Below are 20,649 nucleotides of genomic sequence, written 5' to 3' on the forward strand. Positions count from 1 at the left end.
AACCAACATTGCATGGGCAACATTGAGGACTGTAGCCAGCATGAACAGTGTCCAGGCCCATCTGGACCATGGCAGCAGTAGCTCCTGCGTACCCAGATGGCAGAACTTGGAGAAATACTTCTCTAAGCAGTTCTGTGTACACTGGGTTATCCTGGAACATCTTCTTAAATAAATGTCTTTGAGCCTGCCTTTGGTAAAATCCAACTAATCCATGAGCCCTCAAAACATGCTTCCTTTTATCCCTGATATAAAGTTTTGGCTTTGCTGTTGTTTTTTGTTTGTTTGTTTGTTTGTTGCCACTTCTGTGGCTTTGGACTCAAGGCCTGGGCACTGTCCCTGTGCTTCTTTTGCTCAAGGCTCTACCACTTGAACCACAGCTTCCGGCTTTTTCTGTTTATGTGGTACTGAGAAATCAAACCCAGGGCTTCATGCGTGGTAGGCAAGCGCTCTACCACTAAGCCATATCTCTATCCCTTAGCATTTTTTTAAAGATGCTAATGTCTTCACCAACCATGCCTTCCTTGGTTTCAAGTTTAAATGGACTCCTTTTTCTAGTCAAACTACAAGTTTTCCTAATCTTTCTGCTCACCATTTTTCCTTTTGATTCTCACTGTAAACCTACTTAAAAGCAGCCAGCAATCCTCCCTTTTCCCCCCCTTGCAACGCCTAAATGCTGGTCTGTCTGGAACTTTCCTCCAACAGCTTAATTAGTACATCAGCAATAAATGCAAACAAACAGTCTCAGGGCACAGACAAAATATAGACAAGTTTTTTTTTTTTTTTGCAAAATACATTATAAATGACCTCTAATCAAGGTCCAAAGAGAATGCTTGCATTCATCCACATTCCTTTGGCATTCTGGTCTTCTAAGATCCCATCATAATCATCCACTAGGTTCTGCTGACAGCATTCTAATTTTTTTTAACCTGAGTCTTTCAAAATCTTTCAGAATCTTTCAAATTCTTCCCTAAATCATTTACAGGGGCCTGAAAATGACCTTACTGCTTGGTGTCAATAGTCTATGTTAGCTTTCTGCCACTGTCACAAAATTTTTCCTTAAAACAATTTGAAGGAAGAAGGGTTTACTTTGTCTTAATTTTTCAGAGGTTTCAATCCACGCTCTGGTTTCTGGCCAGCTAGCCCTGTTATTTCTGGAGCGTGATGAGGCAGAACTTGTCAGTGCATTATTAATATGTTAGTAAAGTTAGTGAACTCATGATCCTATCACATTTCAGCACTCCAAACTGGGGATCTTATCTTCAATACCTGAGCCATTTGAGGGGTACTTCATATTCAAAGCATAATAATTTCTGGTTTCCTTTTGTTTTCTCCTTAAAATAAATGCATTTTAACTGATAGAGAACAACATTAAAATTGTGTGTGTGAAAAAGGCAATAAATTTAGATACCTGAATACTTTATAGAATGTTTAGATCATGTTAAAAATAACTATCTCCTCAAATAAAATTTCTTTATTGTGAGAGCTTCCCAAGTTATTTGAGATCTCTGAAATAAACAATACATTATTGTTATCAACAGTCAGAACTTCTTTATTTATTTTTATTTTTTGTGAACACACTGTACAGAGGGGTTACAGTTACAATTTTTTGTCTTCTCTTTTTCGGTACTGGAGATCAAACCCAGGACATTCCACTTGCTAGACAAGCACTTTGCCATTGAATTACATCCCAGCCCTACAATTTTGTTTTAAACAACTTGAAGCTGTCTTATTGTTTACTCACCTTGATTTTTAATTTTTCCAATGTTGTAGCATTTTCCCTCTATGTAATTGACAGTAGATTTTTATCTAATGCATTTGGTTATGTTTTATACAATAACTATGGCTATTTTATACAATAACATAGCTGTTTCATAAAATATGTATGATTAATTAAATCACATAGTTACCATAACAAATATAATGGGCATGTGAACAGACACAGGAATTGTGTTAGTTACTTTCCTCATCACTGTGATCACATACCTAATATTAAAAACCTAAAGCGGGGAATACTTTAGCTCATGATTTCAGAGCTTTCATGGCAGGGAGAGCAAGGGTATGACAGAGCAGAGCAACCAGCATCATGGCAGTAAGAACATGTGGCAGAGGCTACTCATCTCATGGTGGACAGGAAGCAAAGAGAACAACACAGAAGCCCTAGAATAAGAGACAGCACCCAGTGACACAGCCCCAGTAACCAACTTCCTTTCAATAGGTTCCACTTCTTAAAGATAGAGAATCTCCAAAAATAGTGCCACCAGCTGGGAACCAAGAGCTCAATACACGACCCTGTCAGAGAGACATTTTTATATGCAAATCATAAGAACTGGTTCTAAGTTGTTGCATTTATAACTGAAGTAGGAACACATATATACAGAGGAGAAGAGAAAGAAACCTACTATTCAGGAATATTCTATGACATTGGTTTGTATATTTTACGATATAAGATAAAACAATTAGATGTGTAAGTCATGACTGTTTTTATGTATGCAAAACCATTTGGATTGAAATACATGTAGCATGAAATTGCATATTCATGAATTCATATATATGTTATGAATATATATGAATATGTAATTTCATCCCAGCTGCATTAGTCAGCTTTGTGTCACTGTGACAAATTACCTGAAAAATCAACTTAAAAAAAAGAAAGGTTTATTTTGGCTCATAGTTTCAGAGATTTCAGGGCAAAACTTTTACTTTATAGAATCAGGAAACAAAGTGGGGAAGGTCCCATTATCTATTTCATGTAAGTACATACTCCAAAAACCTATCAGTCTCCTACAGGCTCCACTTCCTAAAGGTTCTAAAGCCTAACGTGTCACAAAGTGGCACAAAGCATTAGCATATGTTCCTTTGGAGGTACTTAAGATCCAAATCATAATACCAACCAAAAATGAATTTTTATCAGTGGTCTGCACTCATTCCACAACCAAATCCTCTACATCTAGAGTTCATGGTCATATCATCTATGTCATGTGTTCATGATTTCTATTCAGTGTTTTAAAAGATCAATAGTGGACTGGGAAGGTGGCTCAGTCAGTAGTAGAGCGCTTGCCTTGCATGCATGAGGCCCTGGGCTCGACTCCTCAGCACCATATAAGCAGAAAAAGCCAGAAGTGACACTGTGGCAGTGGTGCTGTGGCTCAAGTGGTAGAGCACTCACCTTGAGCTAAAGAGCTCAGAGACAGTGCCCAGGCCCAGAGTTTAGGCCCCAGGATCAAAAAAAAAAAAAAGCTCCTACTCTCCCTGTCTCTTTCAAATCACATATCCAATGTTTCCCTAGTTGTAATTCCTAAGGTTCCCAAATAAAGTTCTTTTAAAAAATAGAAGATCAGTAGTTATACCCATTGAATAGTTAACAATGATTATATCCAATATTTATAACCAATGTTTAAAAGAATGCTCAGGTTTTTACTTATTATTTCCCAGCTAACTGATTTTTCAGTGCCAGTATTTGCATTCTTCTCCTTGCCAGTGTGCTTCAACTGCACTTGATTTGGGGATTCATTTTAAGAGAGGGCTAAACCCTCCAGAATCATCTGGATTCCATCTTAACGAAGAGGTAAAGCCCTGTGGAGAAACCTACTTAGCATAATTTGCCTAGCTAAGTAGTTCTCAGCTACCTTCCTTGCAGAGTGAAGATGCCAAGCCAGAGATAAATATGTATGCTGTACACAGTTGGCAACAAGTCCAGTTCCAAGCTGTGCAGATGCATTGGCAGGGGTTTCAGAAACAGCAACTAAGTACTGGAAGAACTAGATCTTATTTTCAGTTATGGCTTCCCTTCATCTTCTTTTCTTCCTTTGTATCTTCTTTCTATGTTCTCTTGCACTTAGATCTTGGATCAGATATATTTGAGTTGAATACGAACATTGGTGATTAGGACAGTCACTGATTTGAACAGTTTGATTATCTGAAATTATGCTGATAATTTGAACTATCACATCAAATCATTTTTATCCATGATCAATACAATGTTTCTGAATAGTAATATTCAGTGTATCTTTCCCTAAAATGTTGCTCATAATAATATTATACAGATTATTCTGTCTCTTTTATCCACTTACTCCTTCTCATTCTTTCTCATTGGTTCCCTCATCAATCAGGATCTCACAGAAATTTCAGTCATACTGGATATAACTTGGTTTCCTTAAGCTGGACAATACTGCAATTGGCTTTAACAAATATAGCTCTAAAATGCTAGCCTTTCTTCCACTTACTAATCTTATTGCTCTGCCATATACATCAAGCATACCAAGTAATTGACAACAACTATTCCTGAATGTTGTGAAAGTTTGATTTTCAATCATGCCATCAATATTGTGGTGTCTATGAGGTACCAGGTACTGTGCTAGGAACAGTTGATTAGAAAACTTAATTAAATAGATGATGCACATGCTGTGGGTATTCACAGAATGAAAGAGTATGTAGAGGCATCTGTTTGAGCCTGAGAAGCTCAAACTAACAGCCTTGATCTGGGAAGGATTTTGGGAGATGGGACAGTAAGGCAATGCTATGGTAATAAGTGAGCTAAAAAGTATATTGGTGCTAAATCATGACAACTCCTGTAAGCTCTCTTAAGACATTTGACTTTTGCCCCCCAGAAGCCAATTGGAGAGAGCTTTGTAAGGACTGAAGGGAATCCATAATAACTGGTTAGAGACTATTGCTTTTACTCATGTTGAATGAGAAATTCATAAGAGTCAAAATTAACCATTTTTAGCCCATGGTATGAAATGACTAAGAATATTAGACTGACTGCAAAACCGCAAGCTGGGATGCTTGAACAAATTAGCTTCTCTAAACATCCGTTTCTTTATCTGCAAATAAATATCTACTTAGTGCCTTCTGTATATGGTTATTTTAAGCATGAAAGAATGTAATTCATGTATTTTAGCAATAATGTTTATACCTAGTGAGGCCCAATGAATGCTGTCAATAGCCATCATCAGAATGATTTTAAAGTTAATTTTAGCTTTACTTAATGAGGGCCAAACAACTTTTTGAGTTCTTAGGGATGTAGGCATTTCTCTCCCTCTGGATTTGGTCACATCCTACTTGCAGAAGTTTCTGCTTTGGTCATCTTTCATCATCACAGAAATATAACTCTAATAGAAACAAATGATTCCTACATGGGTCCAGAGTTCCAGGACCATGGCTGAAATTCAACCCTCAGGTCAACAAAGTTGCCAATAACCCTTTTGGGGGAAAAAAAATCTGTTATTTGGCTTTGACTATATCCAGGTCTAAAGTCACTAAAGAGGAGAGAGTTTGGAGATCTGGCTGGATTTGAGAAGGAAGCCTGAAGCTTCCCTCTTAAAGCAGAGACTTTGAAGGATTTTTAAGAATGGATGGAAGTTCCCAAATCATTCCATAAAATATAGCCATAAGGATCTGCTTTGTATTCCTGTCCTTCTGTCAATCAAATATACAGCTGTAAATTACTTCTCTCTTGACTTAAATCATACTTTTTTCTATCATAGAGCTTGTTTTTAGAGACCATAAACTCAATACTTTACCTTCATGGACTCTATAGAAAAGACATTGCTGCACTGCACTTGGTCTACCTAAAGCAAATTACCTTTCTAGTACAGTTTTATACAAATACAGCATTAATGCTGAATTTGTCCTTCAGATATGTGTGTGTGTGTGTATATATATATATTCCATTTACCAGTGTCAAACCAAGCTAGGTGATTCAAAGGAACTTTCCCTACCTCAAACTTAGATGAAATAGCAGAAATACCTTATCACAAGTGCCCAGGAATGATGCTGACTATACTAGGAGCTGTGGAAGGGGCTGTAAAAAAAAAAACCCATGACAAGAAAAATTTCTTCTTCTGTTTCATACTTGTTCTCTGAAACTTGGGGTGAGTATACATGAACAAATCTGAGTGCGTTTATCAAATGTAGCTTACTGGGTCTCTCCTCAAGAGTGTGTGATTCCTATAGGTCTGAGACACTGAGAATTCCCTTTTCTACCTAATTCCTAGGTAGAACATATTGCAAAGCACTAATCATTTCTATAAAGAAGGTTTAATTCCTCTCTAAAACACTTAACAACCCCTTGAAACTCTCTCTTAATACATTCCTTTGATGTGACCAGGTAAAGTAACCTTATAACGATTGGGCAGCTATAGGAAATATTGTTCTGAATGGTTTGTTTTTTCAGATCTTTCCAATTCCGAGACACATAGTCATATTCTAAAATCAATTCCATCATGTTTAGCTGCAGTGAACTTTGCTTGACCTGCATATGTATGCCTTCCAGAGACTCCTGTCTCAAGTCCAAGCCTCCTGTTTGGCCACAGAAAGCAGCTGCCATTATGGATTCAGGCCAGGCAGTGTTCATTTTGTTAAACAGGCAACACTCAAGAAGCCTGCAAATAACATTGCAAATAAGTAAGGCAGCAATTTTGCATCTGTTCTGTAGTCCCATTAATTTTCTTAACTAGAGTTGAGCAGAGCAAGCAAGTAGCTTGGCCCCCTTTCCCATCCTTCACTAATAGTCACAAACCTTCTGTCGTGATATAAAAGCTGCTTATACTATCATTAGCATCTGGTTTTGGCTCGCTTTAAACTTACTGGTGATTCTGCATTTTCCCTGTGCAGAAAGTTTCTCTTCTGGCTGAACAAGTCTAGCTGCATCTTTCTAGGCTTTTAAGCTGGAGCAGCCTCAAGGAGAAAGTATCTTGGAGCTTTTCCACCTCCCAAATGGGCTGAGCATGGCTTTCTAAATGGCAGTCAGAGCCCTTCTCCTCAGCAGCAGGGCCTTTCAGATTGTCCCAAGAATGAAAATAGAATTAGAAGTTTAGCCTGAAGCTGACTCAGTGCTCTTGAAACAATGGAAGGAAGAAGTTCTAGGTCTGCTGGTCTCTCCAAAAGCAGCCCGGGTCTTAGTTTCACATGTTGAATGACCCACATTGGCTTTCAGTCTCAGAGAAGGAAACTTCCCCTTGGCATCACAGGGAGCCAGCTCTCCTGGAGCACTCTTCCTAGGAACTCTTCTATATGCTAACATTCCCTTGTCCTTTTGCTCATTTCCAAATTTGCCCTAGTGTCAGGCATAGTTCTAAGCCATGGAGATAGGAACATAAAATCTATGTGTTCAAGGTGATCTTATTCTAACAATAAAGACCAGGAAAGAGAAATACTAGAAGAATGCACAAGTGCTATGAGGTATTACAAAAAATCCCTAAGCCTGGGGATCCTTCAAAGAGATCTGGGCCAAATTTTGAACTCAGATGAAAAATTCCTTAGTAGAACAAATGGGAGAAGGATGTCTGTGTAGAGGGAGCAAGCATGCAAAGGTTGATGATATTGCAAAAGTACTATTCAAGGTCCTGTGGCAATTCTATGGTGAGTGAATTCAGAGTGGGGACTGGAAGAGAGGCTGGTGTGTCTCACTGGAGAAGTAGAGGTTCTGGCTCCACTCTTGAAAAGGGGTTGTGTTTTGTTCTTCATGAGTTAGGAAAGCATGAACAAGCTTTAAGGAAGAGAGAGTAACTTTTTCATGTTGATGTTTTTAAAAAACATTCTGGGAAGAAAACAGAAGGGATCTCTGCGTTGGCAGCACTGGTGCAAAATAAGCGTGATGTGACAAGGCGAAGTCTGGGTCCCAAGCAGGAGAACCGTGTAGGAAGAAGCTATTGTTATGGAAAACTGGGGCCTTTCTTGGGTGCATGGCAGTAGAGGGCCTGGGACCCTTGCCTTGTGGAGGGTTGAGCCTAGATGGGCTCTAATTTGGCTCAAGGGAAAGAGAAAAGTCGACTATAACTCAATATATCTTTACTCAAGGTACCCATAAAAGGCTTTCTAAATGAGCTAATGTTATCACCTTTTAAAAAAATATTAAGTTTCAACTATATACAAAAATAAGGATAAATAGTGTGACTTGTCCTCATTCATCTCTCAGCAATCAATTATTAACTGAAAGCCAGCCTATACTCCCAACATAGTTTTATATCCCACCAAATTATTTTCAAGAAATTCCAGGCACATTGTCATTTCTTCTGGCAAATACTACTTACATATCTCTGAAAGAAAGGCTCTTAAAATACATAATGTAGTAACATCATTTCATTTAAAAATACTAGCAATAATTCTTTATATTATCAAATATGCACATTGTAATCATATTTTTCAAGAAATAGGATTGTGTAATGTGTACACACATACACACATATTGAGAGAGCATGTGCTTTATTTTAAAGAAGAGTTGATTTGTTTGAATTGGGTTCCCCAAAGAGCTCCTTCAGTTATAATCTCCCTTAGCTATAATGTCTTGATTACTTTTTCAATTCTGTTTTCTGGCAATTATTGAAGTCAGAAATAGCATCCATTTCTGTCATGATCTAAATTCACCATTACATTATCCAATTGCTTCTCCATGTATAGAACCTGTCCTTCTTAATAAAAATGTTACCAATTTCTTGATTTTTCTTCTGGAACTATCTAACCTCCTTACATGCCCTAACAAGTGTTTTCTCCTGGTATGCCACCTAGTTAATTCTCAGTGTGAAGTAGATCATGTTGAGATGAGCAGAGCAGGAAGTGCTGGTGAGGGCTGCATTACAAAACTCCCAGTCTCTGACCAGGAGTAAAGTAAATGCTGACCATTGCTCCCCACATTACTCCATGGACCTTTCATTTTATATTCCGCCTAATTCTTCACTACACACACAGATAATTGAATTGTTAACTCAAGCTTTTCTTTCATTTCTTACTTTAGTGTTTCATATCATAAATGAACAGCTGCTCATTGCAAAAGAAAAATAAAACGTGTGTTAATACTTCACCATGATACAGTTTGACTGTAAAAGCTGACTCTTTTGTTACAGTAGCTACTGGACCATTTCATTGGATCCTTAGGTACAGAAATGAAACAGCTACTTAACCTTTCACAGCACCCAGGCCCAAGGAATAAAAGAATCATTCAGAAACTTTGAAACCTGTCATAAACAAATACGATCCTTTGAATTCTAAGACTAAGTAATGCAACCTTCTGGCCCAATGAAAACACCCATCACCTTCCAAGTGACCCATGACATGGCCAATGATTATGGTAGACCATATTCAGAAATACTTTCCAAATAGCACATGGTGACATGGCAGCCTAGTATAGACCACTGAAATATAGTGGCTCCTTATATTACTAGCAGAGGAGAGATAATCATTTTAGCCTCTGTTTGAATACTCAGGAACTGATCAACAGGACTAAGGCACTGTGGAATGGTATATACAGGGGATTCAAAGTAACAGCTTCCAAGCCCTCCTTAAATGCCACCATTGAGCCAACCCTGAGCCACATCTACTTTCCTGTATTCATTTGCATATAAAGCTCAGAAATGGAAAACCCATAGCCGAATCTCTTGTTTGTAACTGACCACTCTCAAAATACCTCCTAGTCACATGTTTATTCTGTAGATATTTACCACATATGTCACAAAAGATGCTGGGCAAACACTGTGCTAGGCAAAGAGCACTCAAAACCATTAAGAGTTCTACAGTCCTTGCAGAGGAATCAGTCACAGGTTTAAAACCTAAGTCTGGCTGGGCACCAGTGGTTCACACCTGTAATGTTAGCTACTTAGGAGACTGAGATCTGAGGATTGCGGTTCAAAGCCAGCCTGAGCAGGAAAGTCCATGAGACTCTTATTGACAATAAACAACCAGAAAACCAGAAGTGACACTGTGGCTCAAGTGGTAGAGCACTAGCCTTGAGCTGAAGAGCTGAGGGACAGTGCCCAGGCCCAGAGTTCAAGCCCCACAACTGACATAAATAAATAACAACCTAAGTCTGGACAGGCTTCCCCTTGGGTTAGAATATAAGATTAAGGAAGGCTATTTCTCCAAATCATCATTTTCTGAGACATAATGCTTTCATGATTCTTAAGTTTTCTACTTTATGTACGAGCATGAGTCTTACTATTTTGCTTTCTCCAAAGAAACCAGTTATAAATCCTTGGCATTTATTTCAGATGAGCAAGAAAGTTCTGGAGCAATTATTTACACCGTGGAGCTAAAACGCTACGGTGGACCCCTTGGCATCACAATCTCAGGAACCGAAGAGCCATTTGATCCTATAATCATCTCGAGCCTCACTAAAGGAGGATTAGCTGAAAGGTAAAATTTGAAGGAATTGCAACAAGACCTGTGTGTGAGAGGGGCTGCCTTTCTTGCAGCTGCTCAACATGTTCCCCTGTCTGTTTTTCTGTTGACTTTTAAGTCTGCACGAAGGATTGATTTTAAGAGCTTGAGAACTCAAGCTGAGTGCAGACTTGACTTTTGAGGGCATCTTATGGGCAATCAAAGCTGTCCTGGGCTTAGCAGTAATATGACTCTCCGGAAATATATAAACTGACTATAGTCAACTGGAGGTGGTTTTATAGTGTGTCCATTTTGAGAAGAGACTAAAGTTCAGGAAGGTTAAAAGGCTTGTCCAATTCAATTCTGCAAACATTTGCTGAGCCTGTTACCTGACAGGTGCTGTGCTTAGCTGCCATGTTTGGAGGAGAGGATAATACAGGCTTTTTCTTCAAAGATTACAGGAAACAAAGTGTAGTGACCCCTCTCAGCAATACTATGTAATGTGTAGTGTCCATGACCCCTCTCAGCAATACTATGTAATGTGCAATGTCCATTTGTTCCTTGGAACTGAATGAATGCACACACCTCACCCCTTCTCCATCTTGTCCTAACTTACAGTTCTTTCTGAGACATGTTATTAGGCACATGAGATTTGCTCTCCCATGAACCCAGCACAAGAGTGGCTCTCATACTTCATTTATACTGATGCTTGAAGACCGTGATTTGCAAAACAGAGATTTAGCATTGTAGAATTTTAGACCTGCAGCTCAGCTAACATCTTCATCTTTTTGCTGAGGGTACCAAGGCAGCTCAGAAGGTTTAACATTCTGCTACTTGCAGAGACATGTAAAGTATGGTATTCTTCAGACATTTTCCTGTCCGAATATCTATTTAGAGAGACAACAAATCAAATATTAATACTGACTCGATCCAGTGAAGTAGTTCTTTCACAGCTAGTTCTTACAGTAAACTAAAACTATACAGAAGAGAGTATAGAGAATGTTAGTCTATAAATTAAAACCCTTTATGAGAGAGTGAAGAGATACTTTTTCCGGAGAGACTTCCTTAGGCATAGTGAAATAATAGACTAGTTTAACAACCCCTCCTAACCTGTGTGCCCCTGTGTCACCTCTGCTGCCCCTTTGCTGCTGCCCAGCACAGCTCCCACTGCCCCAGAAGCAAGCTGTGATCCGATCACTCAGGCACCAGAAGTCCTGTGAGTTAACTCCTTTGTTCACTGAATTTAAAGTAAGCCAGGCCAACCAAAGGGTTCAGACTTTCTAACCTCTGTCCTGGGTGAGAGACATGAATTTTCACACTATCCCTGCACCCAGTGCTTCTCAGGGGAGCTAGATGTCATAATCACCAGTGTCATACTTTCCAATCCATTGCTTCACATTGGATAAAGATGAAAAAAACTAAGAGTGATTAGTTTGATGGTCAATAATTTTGTTCTATTTTCCTTTTCTATATTTCAAGCATCATGCCACACCTTCACATATGTTTTCCTTTTTAACCCTCAGATCTTCCCTGTGAGACAATGATCCCTCAGGTAGCAGTAGGGAAAACTAATACCAGAGAAATTTAAATAAGTGTCCAGGTAATGGAAATGAGTTCAAATAGCTCTGGCTTATCATTGGGCAAGAATCATCAAATCATCAGCCATCAAGTCGTCATTACACACACACACACACACACACACACACACACCCATATGTGTATGTGTATCCATATATGTATAGACAGACAGACAGACAGACAGATAGATATGTCTGTGCCAGTACTCAGATTCCAAGCTCTCCCTTAGCTTTTCCAGTCAAGGCTCTCACTGCATAAGTGAGCACATTCACTTCTGCCATTTTTAATAGTTAATTTGGAGATGAGTCTATCAGATTTCTCTGCCCAAACTACAATCCTCAGATCTTAGCCTCCTAAATAGTTAGGATTACAGGGTATGAACCACTGGTGTCCTGCTATGCTACCCATTATAAAGTGGTAGAAAGAAAGAGCATTCCGTACATTACTTTTTTTAAACAGAGTTCATTGCCTTGGGACTTTTAAAGGGTTACCCAAATGACTCAGCTTTCTTGGAGTTTAAAAAAAAAATACCCAAGTTCATTTTCAAAACTAATGAAACCAATTTTTCTGATTTTACTTGAAATGAAAGCATAACTCACCACAGATGCAATCGTCTTATAACATTCTCCTGAGAAAGAAAATGAGAAGTGACTTCTAGAGACCCTTGCCAAGTCTTTATTGTTATGAGTTTATAAAGTGTGGTGGGAATTTGTCCTCGGTAGCATGCAGGATATTTTTTTTTCTATCTTCCCTCTTTTGGTCTGGTGTTTCAGAACGGGTGCAATCCACATAGGAGACCGAATCCTAGCCATCAACAGCAGCAGCTTGAAAGGGAAGCCTCTGAGCGAAGCCATCCATTTGTTACAGATGGCAGGAGAGACTGTCACCTTGAAAATTAAGAAACAGACAGATGGTGAGTGGGGCGAGAATCTCAGTTAAGAATTTCCAGTGCATTTTCATCCCTAAAAGAATGTACTAGTGTCTCTTTGTGTTTCTAGAGAAATGACTCTCCAGCCACAGAGTATTTGAATATCTTTAGTGACTCTCATACTTCACCTCCTTTTCTGTCTGTAAAGCCCCGTCAGCATCAAGTCCCAAGAAGTTTCCTATCCCCAGCCACCTGAGTGACCTGGGAGATGTGGAGGAAGATTCCTCCTCAACACAGAAGCCAGGCAAGCTCTCAGACCTGTACCCCTCTACCGTGCCCAGTGTGGACAGTGCTGTGGAATCATGGGATGGGTCAGGAATAGATACCAGCTATGGGAATCAAGGTATGCGAGCATCATCTTTTGCTGAATGTCTTTATTTAACCCGTAGGTGTTTCAGTGCCACAACACTCAAGCTCACTGAGTACTTTAATTTGGCCAGCCTTGCATTCCCTTCTTCCTGTTGATAAGTCATGAACATTTATCAAACACTAACAGGCCCATTAGATTGTCTGATGGCCAAGTGTTCAATGCAGATCATGTCCTTAAAGCTCAAATGGGTATGAGGCAGGCCATAGAATAAAGTGATTCACTGAAGACAGGCCCATTGTCTTTTTTCTTTCTTTTTTCTTTTGTGTAAGCTTTCCACAAAGATGGATTGGGGAGCTCTGAAGCTGTGCATAAGAGATTAGCCAATGATTTGTGATTCCCATTTATTCTTGCCCACCCTGGCTTTAAATAGAAACATGAAGAGGTTTCCCTGAGTAATCATTATTAGAGAGTTGTGGTCATAGTACATGAAAGTATACAGTAGATGTGTCTTCATAGATGTCATCTTGACAGAAAGGGCTTAGAGAACACATCCAAGTATAATGGCTGCTTAGTTAAGGGAGTCTGTATCCAATTCCCTCTTCTCTCAGTTTTTCTAGTTCCCCAGAAGCCTTCTTTTATCTCTGGTAGGTCCTGTGATCTATTAAAATATTTTTATAAAATAAATGTTATTTCAAAATTGTCAAACTGGTAACCTATTAGAGAAGATATGAAGTTTGGTAAAGAAAATATTCCGAATTCCTAATTAGAATTAAAGTTGATCCTTATCTAGAAATTAACTTTCCCAAGTAGTAATACTGTGTGACAACTTTTATAAACCCACAACCAACAGCAGACATTTTTGCCTGAAAACTTATGAACCACTAAAGAACACAGAATGAAAGATATATGTCAAATTTTATCAGAATAGACTCTAGAGTTTCTGTATTAATGTGCATATTTATTTATTTATTTATTTGGAGAAAAATTTTGTCTGAGGACACCATATATATGCATATACATATATATGTATACATATATATATATATATATGTATATCAATGAGTTCTATTCCATAAAGTGGTATGTTAAGTACTTAATTGCTCTAGTCCTTTATACCATAGGTACCAGACCATGATTAGTATACTAGATACAGAGCCTGTCCCTCATCAGTACAAGATGAAGAACCGTGTGTTTTTATAAAACTTTTTAAATGTTTTACCCTAGATCTTTACCAATTTTATTTACCATAGAATAAAAATTATCTTAACAAAATTTCATCCATTTCCAGAATGACCTACATCTATGAAGATCTATTTTTCATTGTACAGATAAATAAAATTAAACATGCTTAGCAAAATGGAATCTAGACTCAATTTCAAACCTGACATTATGACATGAAGTGTAAAACCAGATAATGAAAATAAGTAGCAAAAGAAATAAAGGAAGAAAAAAAGTTTCCACTTCCAATTCAAAGAGTTAATTACTTAAGACATCTATTCTTAAAAGTGACTTTCTTTTATTCAGTTGATTTATGTATCAATTTTTAATTTTACAGTGTCTTTCCCAAAAGCATAGATGTATTTTAATTTCACTACCATTCAGCTAAAACAAAGTATATTTCTGATAGTTGATTTTTTTCTTCTATAATTATCCCCTTCCATCTATGACTTTTAAGTTTGCCTTCTAGGGTAAAGAAGTACTTCTCAGCACCTGCTAATGTCTTTTCAACTATGATAAATAGCTTACATTTACCCAAGCCTCCATGTCCTCGGATATTCCCTATATTATTTAATTTTATTCTTTTTTTTTATCTTTAAGTAGTTGTATGAGAATTTCAATTCAACATGTTAGTTCATGAATACAATGTATCTTATCAATGTCATCCCTCCCATATTTTTCCTCCATCACTCCTAATTCTATCCATCCTCTTAAGTTATAATATTAAATGTACATATGTGAAAATGGAACCAGGTAACGTAAGGGGATATTCCCTATTTTACGTCATAGATCATCATCTATCATTAGTGATTGAATTTTAGCTACACCTATCAAAGAGATTTGAATCTATTCCCTTTCCTGCTCTGTTTTGTGACATGCAGTAATTTTTCTCATGCTCATTAAGACAAAACATTCTTGGGATGGATCTACATGCTTTTAAAGGTCAACATCTTTTAAAGGCTGCACATCTACTCAACTACATCCTTATACTAAGGCCTAAGTTGCCTAGGACTATGTAGGAACAGTGATTGGAACACAAATCAGAAAATTAACCTGCCCAAGTAAAATATATTGGAATTTCCTCAGAGAACTTAATGATCATACAAGTTACTATTTATCAGAAAAAGACAGCCCCAGGAGGATACCACCAGGGAGCATTTGACTCTTGAAAGCTTAAAGCCAGTTAAAGAAAGTATGAAGTACTAGCTTCTCTTAACTTCTTTTGATTTTTTTTGTTATTTTTTTGCCACTCCTGGGGCTTGAACTCAGGGCCTGCACACTGTCCCTGAGCTTCTTTTGCTCAAGGCTAGCACTTCTACCACTTGAGCCACAGAGCCACTTCCGGTCGTTTCTGTTTATGTGGTTCTGAGAAATCAAACCCAGGGCTTCCTGCCTGCTAGGCAAGCACTCTACCACTAAGGCACATTCCCAGCCTTCTTAACTTCTCTTGTAGTAGAAGTGAGAGTTCATATATTTGTGTTAGTTGGTTTGGCTGGGGAGAAGAAAATGAATAGTCATCAAAAGGAACCAGGATAAACATTAGTGTTATCAAGACATTTCCCTTCCAGAGAAGATTTATGTGTTGTTTTTTTTTAATTCAACACTTTTGACAGAAAACTGAACAGTCTCACACAAGACTTTTTCCCAAATAGCTAGCTAGTCTGCAGTTATTTGAGAAAAAGGGAGAAAGTGAGACGTTAAGTTGAAAATATTTCCTCTGTTCCAAAGATTTCGATTCTTAGTGTTCAAAAACAGAGGTTTCATAGGGTATTTTCTGTCAAATATTTGATACTACAGACTGCATTTTCATAGAAAGTATTTGTTATATAGCCAAAGCCATTTCTTACTATCTCACTCATCAAACTAATCAGACATAATTCCCTGCAAACATAATAATGTAGTAGACTTGTTATCCTGACAGCCATCTTACTTCTGAGTTCCAGATCTGTGACCCAGAGGGGGTGGGGGGGAGGTTAAGGGTGTGCATAAAGGCTGTACCATGAGTTTGCCTAGTTGAAATAAGACCAAGAGCCCTTCTCATATGAGCAAGATTCTCCCATATTATCCCTAGATATGACAACTGGGAGTTCTTATAACCCAAAGTCAAGCACCTTCAAAGGTATGAAGTGGATGAGGAATGTGTCTTTGGTTTTAATGTGGAAGAAGAGCAATAGTGGAAGGGAATGTGGGAGGGGAATTGGCAAGCCTCAGACCCTGGCACCGTGTCAGCTATGGCAGGTGAGACTAGCCGATGGCACTTGAGGATCTGAAAACTGATTCTACTAAAATTATGACTTAGCTGCTTGCTGGAAGTGGTTTGAAGCTACTTTTTTAAAGCCTTTGATATCATCTGTAAAGTGCAAATAATATTAATGCCAAAGCTGCTTATGATGAATAAATAAGATGGCACAAACAAAATACTTAGGATAGGACTTGTATATGGTAAACACCCATGTGTGTTTGCTATTGTTATTACTGTTACTACTTCTCTTTAACTGCTCAACTGGTCAAAATGTTACTATTCAGTGGACTGACTAATTTTCAGGCCAAGTTCTGACACCTTGTTTATGTTTTTAGGCACCACTTTTCAGGCCACAGGATACAATTTCAACACCTATGACTGGAGGAGTCCAAAGCAAAGAGGCAGCTTGTCGCCTGTCCCCAAGCCTCGGAGCCAGACTTACCCAGATGTGGGGCTGAGTAATGAAGAATGGGACCGGTCTACAGCCAGTGGGTAAGATTTGCATCCATACTACCTCATCAGACAGGAAGTGGCAGGGGGTCATTTAGGGCAGGATTTGAACCTCTTTGTTCAAATAGAGCATATTGTTATCATGGACTTCTTGAAGTAATTTTGATCATCCAAAGTTGGCCACATGGTATGTTTTGGAATTGTGTATCTCATCAGTGAGAGCCTGGCATTACCAGACAATATGTAAGAGCTAGGTTTCCCAGAAACCTCAGGGAAGAGTCAACTCTTATGAACCCTGTCTTTGCTCTGTGGCAACCAGCCCTTTCTCCTTTCATTTATTTATTTTATTATTATCATCAAGTAGTTGCACAAAAGAGTTGTCATTTAACAAAGCAGTTTATGAATACCATGCATCATTTTTTTAACTTTTTTTAATTGTCAAAGTGTTGTACAGAGGGATTACAGTTACATGAGTAAGGTAATAAGTACATTTCTTGTCAAACTTGTTACCCCTTCCCTCATTTTTCTCCTACTTGATCACCCAGTTCATCATTCTCACCCATCCCTCTCAATCCTACCCCTCCCTTCACTTTTCTTAATTCTGTAGCATATGTTTTGATTTTTGGTGCATTCTCCACCCCAGTTCTTTTTTTTAATACGTTTTTTTATTGTAAAAATACTGTACAGAGGGGTTATAGTTACATGAGCAAGGTAATGAGTACATTTCCTATCAAGCATTGTTACCTCCTCCTTTGTTTTTCCCTTCCCCTCCCTTCCCTCCCACCTCCACAACTACACTCCCCCCTCATCCCCCCTCTCCCCACCCAGCCTAAATTGTAAAGTTCATTTTTCAACATAGTGTCTTGTACATCTCATTGTTACAATTGGTTAACCTGTATCCCTATGTAAGCATTTTGTTTTTTCCCTTCCCCTCCCCAAGCTAGAGAAGTGTATATACAAGATGCAGGGCACTGACATCAAATACAGTGAAAAAACAGGGGTTATACCATGGGGGAGGCACATACAAAGAAACAAAAAAATCACATGGTACATTATAAATACGTTAGGAACAATAGCAAGAAAAAAAACACTTGTGTCCCTATCTTGGGGTTCATTTCACTTAACATCATCTTATCTGGTCATATGTGCATAGCTTTTGACCTTTTCTGCTTGTCCCAGACATATACTAGTTATTACAAATAAGGGAAAACATAGGACCTATGTTTCTTTGGGCCTAACTTACTTCATTTAATATAATTTTTTCCAAGTCTATCCATTTCCTAACAAATGGGGCTATGTCATTCTTTCTGATGGAGGCATAGAATTCCATTATATACATATATATGTGTGTGTATGTGTGTGTGTGTGTGTGTGTGTGTGTGTGTGTGTGTGTGTGTGTGTGTGTGTGTGTGTACATTTTCTTGATCCATTCATCTATTGAGGGGCATCTGGGTTGGTTCCATATCTTAGCTATGGTAAATTATGCTGCAGTAAGCCTAGTTGTGCTGGTAGCTTTAGTGTGGTCTTGTTTGTGATCATTTGGGTAAATGCCCCAAAGTGGATTATGACAACACATGCTGGAAGGGATGTGGGCAGACGGGAACCTCACTGCATTGTTGGTGGGAGTGTAAACTTGTTTAAGCACTTTGGAAAGTGGTATGGAGGTTCCTCAAGACTCCACATGGAGCTCCGTCCCACTTCTTTTCTTCCTTCTTCTACCCCACTCCCCTTGACTCCACCCCACCCCTTTCAAGTACTAATTTTCTGGTGTTTTGTTTTGTTGAACTTTGATTTTTGCCTTTCTAAGGAATTACACTGTTCTCCCCTAAATCTCCCATATTTCAGTTAATACATTTGTATACACTTGCATGTCACCCAACTATTTACTTTTGTGTTTATAAACTGATTCTTACTTCCACATATAACAGAAAACATGGAGCCTTTGTCTCTCTAGGCCTAATGTACCAACTTAAATAATTTTTTGCAACTCTTTTTATTTCTTTTTTTTTAATTTTTATTATATTTTATTGTATACAGAGGTGTTGAAGTCAGGTAATGAATACATTTCTTGTTGAACAGTGTCACATCTTTCCTCATTTTCTCCCAGTTTTTCCCTCCTAAACCCCTTTCCCCACAAATTGTATAGTTCATTTTCAACATAGTATCTAGTGAGTATCACTGCTGAATTAGTTTACCCTTTGTCCTACACTATGCTTTCCCTTACCATCCCCAAAGCAGATAAACTTACATAACAAGACAAAAGGTAGAGAAATCAAAAACAGCGACTAAGGGTGGGGGGGGGGGGGAAACAAAAACAAAAAGTAAAATAACAAAGGAGGAGGTAACAAGCTCAATAGGAAATGTACTCATTACCTTACTCATATAACTGTAACCCCTCTTACAGTATCTTTACAATAAAAAATATATACAAAAAATAACAAAAAACCTCTTGTTTCTATTCCTTGGATTTCTTCTCAATAAACATCACTTTATATGATCATATGCACATAGCTATTGAGCCTTTGTGATCCTCTCCTAAGAATATCCTCCTTGGACACTGTTGAACAATGAACTTTACAATTTAGGGGGGCAGGGATTGTGGAAGTGGGAGAGAAGGGATGGTAGGGGGAAAACAAAGGAGAAGGCAACAATGCTGGGTAAGAAATGTACTCATTACCTTGCTCATGTGACTGTAACCCCTCTATACAGAGTTTAACATTTTAAAGAATAAAGAATATCCTCTTGGATCTCACTGTGAATGTTTAGAATCCTGTTTAACATATCATATCCAAGTGTAATTTTTTTTCTTTTTACTATCTATTGGATTTACTTGTAGATTTATAAGCACCTTCTAATTACTACAAATAATCTGGCTTACTTCACTTAATATAATTTTTTCTAAGTCTTTCCATTTCCTTACAAATGGGGCAATACCATTCTTTCTGATGGAAGCACAGAATCTTCTTGATTCATTCATCCACTGAGGAGCATCTGGACTGATTCCATATCTTGGCTGTGGTAGACAATGCTGCAATAAACATGGTTGTGCTAGTGAGTTTAGTGTGGCCTGGTTTTTGGTCAATTAGATAAATTCCCAGGAGTAGAATTGCTGGATGATAGGGAAGCTCTATGTTTAGTCTTTTGAGGAACCTCCATACTGCTTTCTAGAAAGGTTGAACAAGTTTACATTCCCACCAACAGAGTAGTAGCTTTCCCTTTTGGCCACATCCCCACTAACATCTGTTATTGTTAGTTTTCTTGATAATGGTCATTCTAACTGAAATGAGGTAGAATTTCAATATTGTTTTGATTTACATTTCTTTTATGGCCAGAGATGTTGAATATCTCTTCATCTCTTGGCCATTCTTACTTCTGAGAAGTCTCTTTTTAAGTCTTTAGCCCATTTACTATGTGGGTTGCTGTTTCTTTGAGATTTGTTTTTTTTGCGAGGGGAGGGGGTGGGGGGGGGTAATTTTTTGAGCTCTAATTATATTTTAGATATGAGGCCCTTGTCTGTTCATACCTAGTAAAGATCTTCTCCCATTCTGTGGTTTTTATCTTTTTTTCTTTTTTTTATTGTGAAAATACTGTACAGCGGGGTTACAATTACATGGGTAAGATAATGAGTACATTTCTTATCAAGCGTTGTAGCCTCCTCCTTTGTTTTTAATCTTGCTAGCTATGTCCTTTGCCAGGCAGAAATGCTTCAGATTAATGCAATCCTGTTTATCCAGTCTTCTTTGATTTGTTGTGATTCTGGATCTCTACTTAGAAAGTTTTTTTTTGTTTTTGTTTTTTTTTGGGTCCGGTCGTGGGGCCTGAACTCTGGGC

At 38.2% G+C, this 20,649-nt stretch overlaps 1 protein-coding gene across 8 annotated transcripts in view; it reads left to right on the forward strand.

Moving 5' to 3' along the window:
- Positions 1–20,649, forward strand: part of Grip1 (glutamate receptor interacting protein 1) — a 607,772-nt gene that overhangs the window by 556,407 nt on the left and 30,716 nt on the right. For all 8 annotated transcript variants that reach the window (XM_042699087.1, XM_042699081.1, XM_042699083.1 and 5 more), the window contains 4 exons: positions 9,984–10,128; positions 12,444–12,583; positions 12,747–12,941; positions 16,704–16,860. In XM_042699087.1, the coding sequence (XP_042555021.1) occupies positions 9,984–10,128; positions 12,444–12,583; positions 12,747–12,941; positions 16,704–16,860 (637 nt within the window). The remainder of the gene's footprint in view (positions 1–9,983; positions 10,129–12,443; positions 12,584–12,746; positions 12,942–16,703; positions 16,861–20,649) is intronic.

This window comes from Dipodomys spectabilis, unplaced genomic scaffold (genome assembly GCF_019054845.1).
Source record: "Dipodomys spectabilis isolate Male_0828 unplaced genomic scaffold, ASM1905484v1 ptg000234l, whole genome shotgun sequence".
NCBI classification, from domain to species: Eukaryota; Metazoa; Chordata; class Mammalia; order Rodentia; family Heteromyidae; genus Dipodomys; species Dipodomys spectabilis.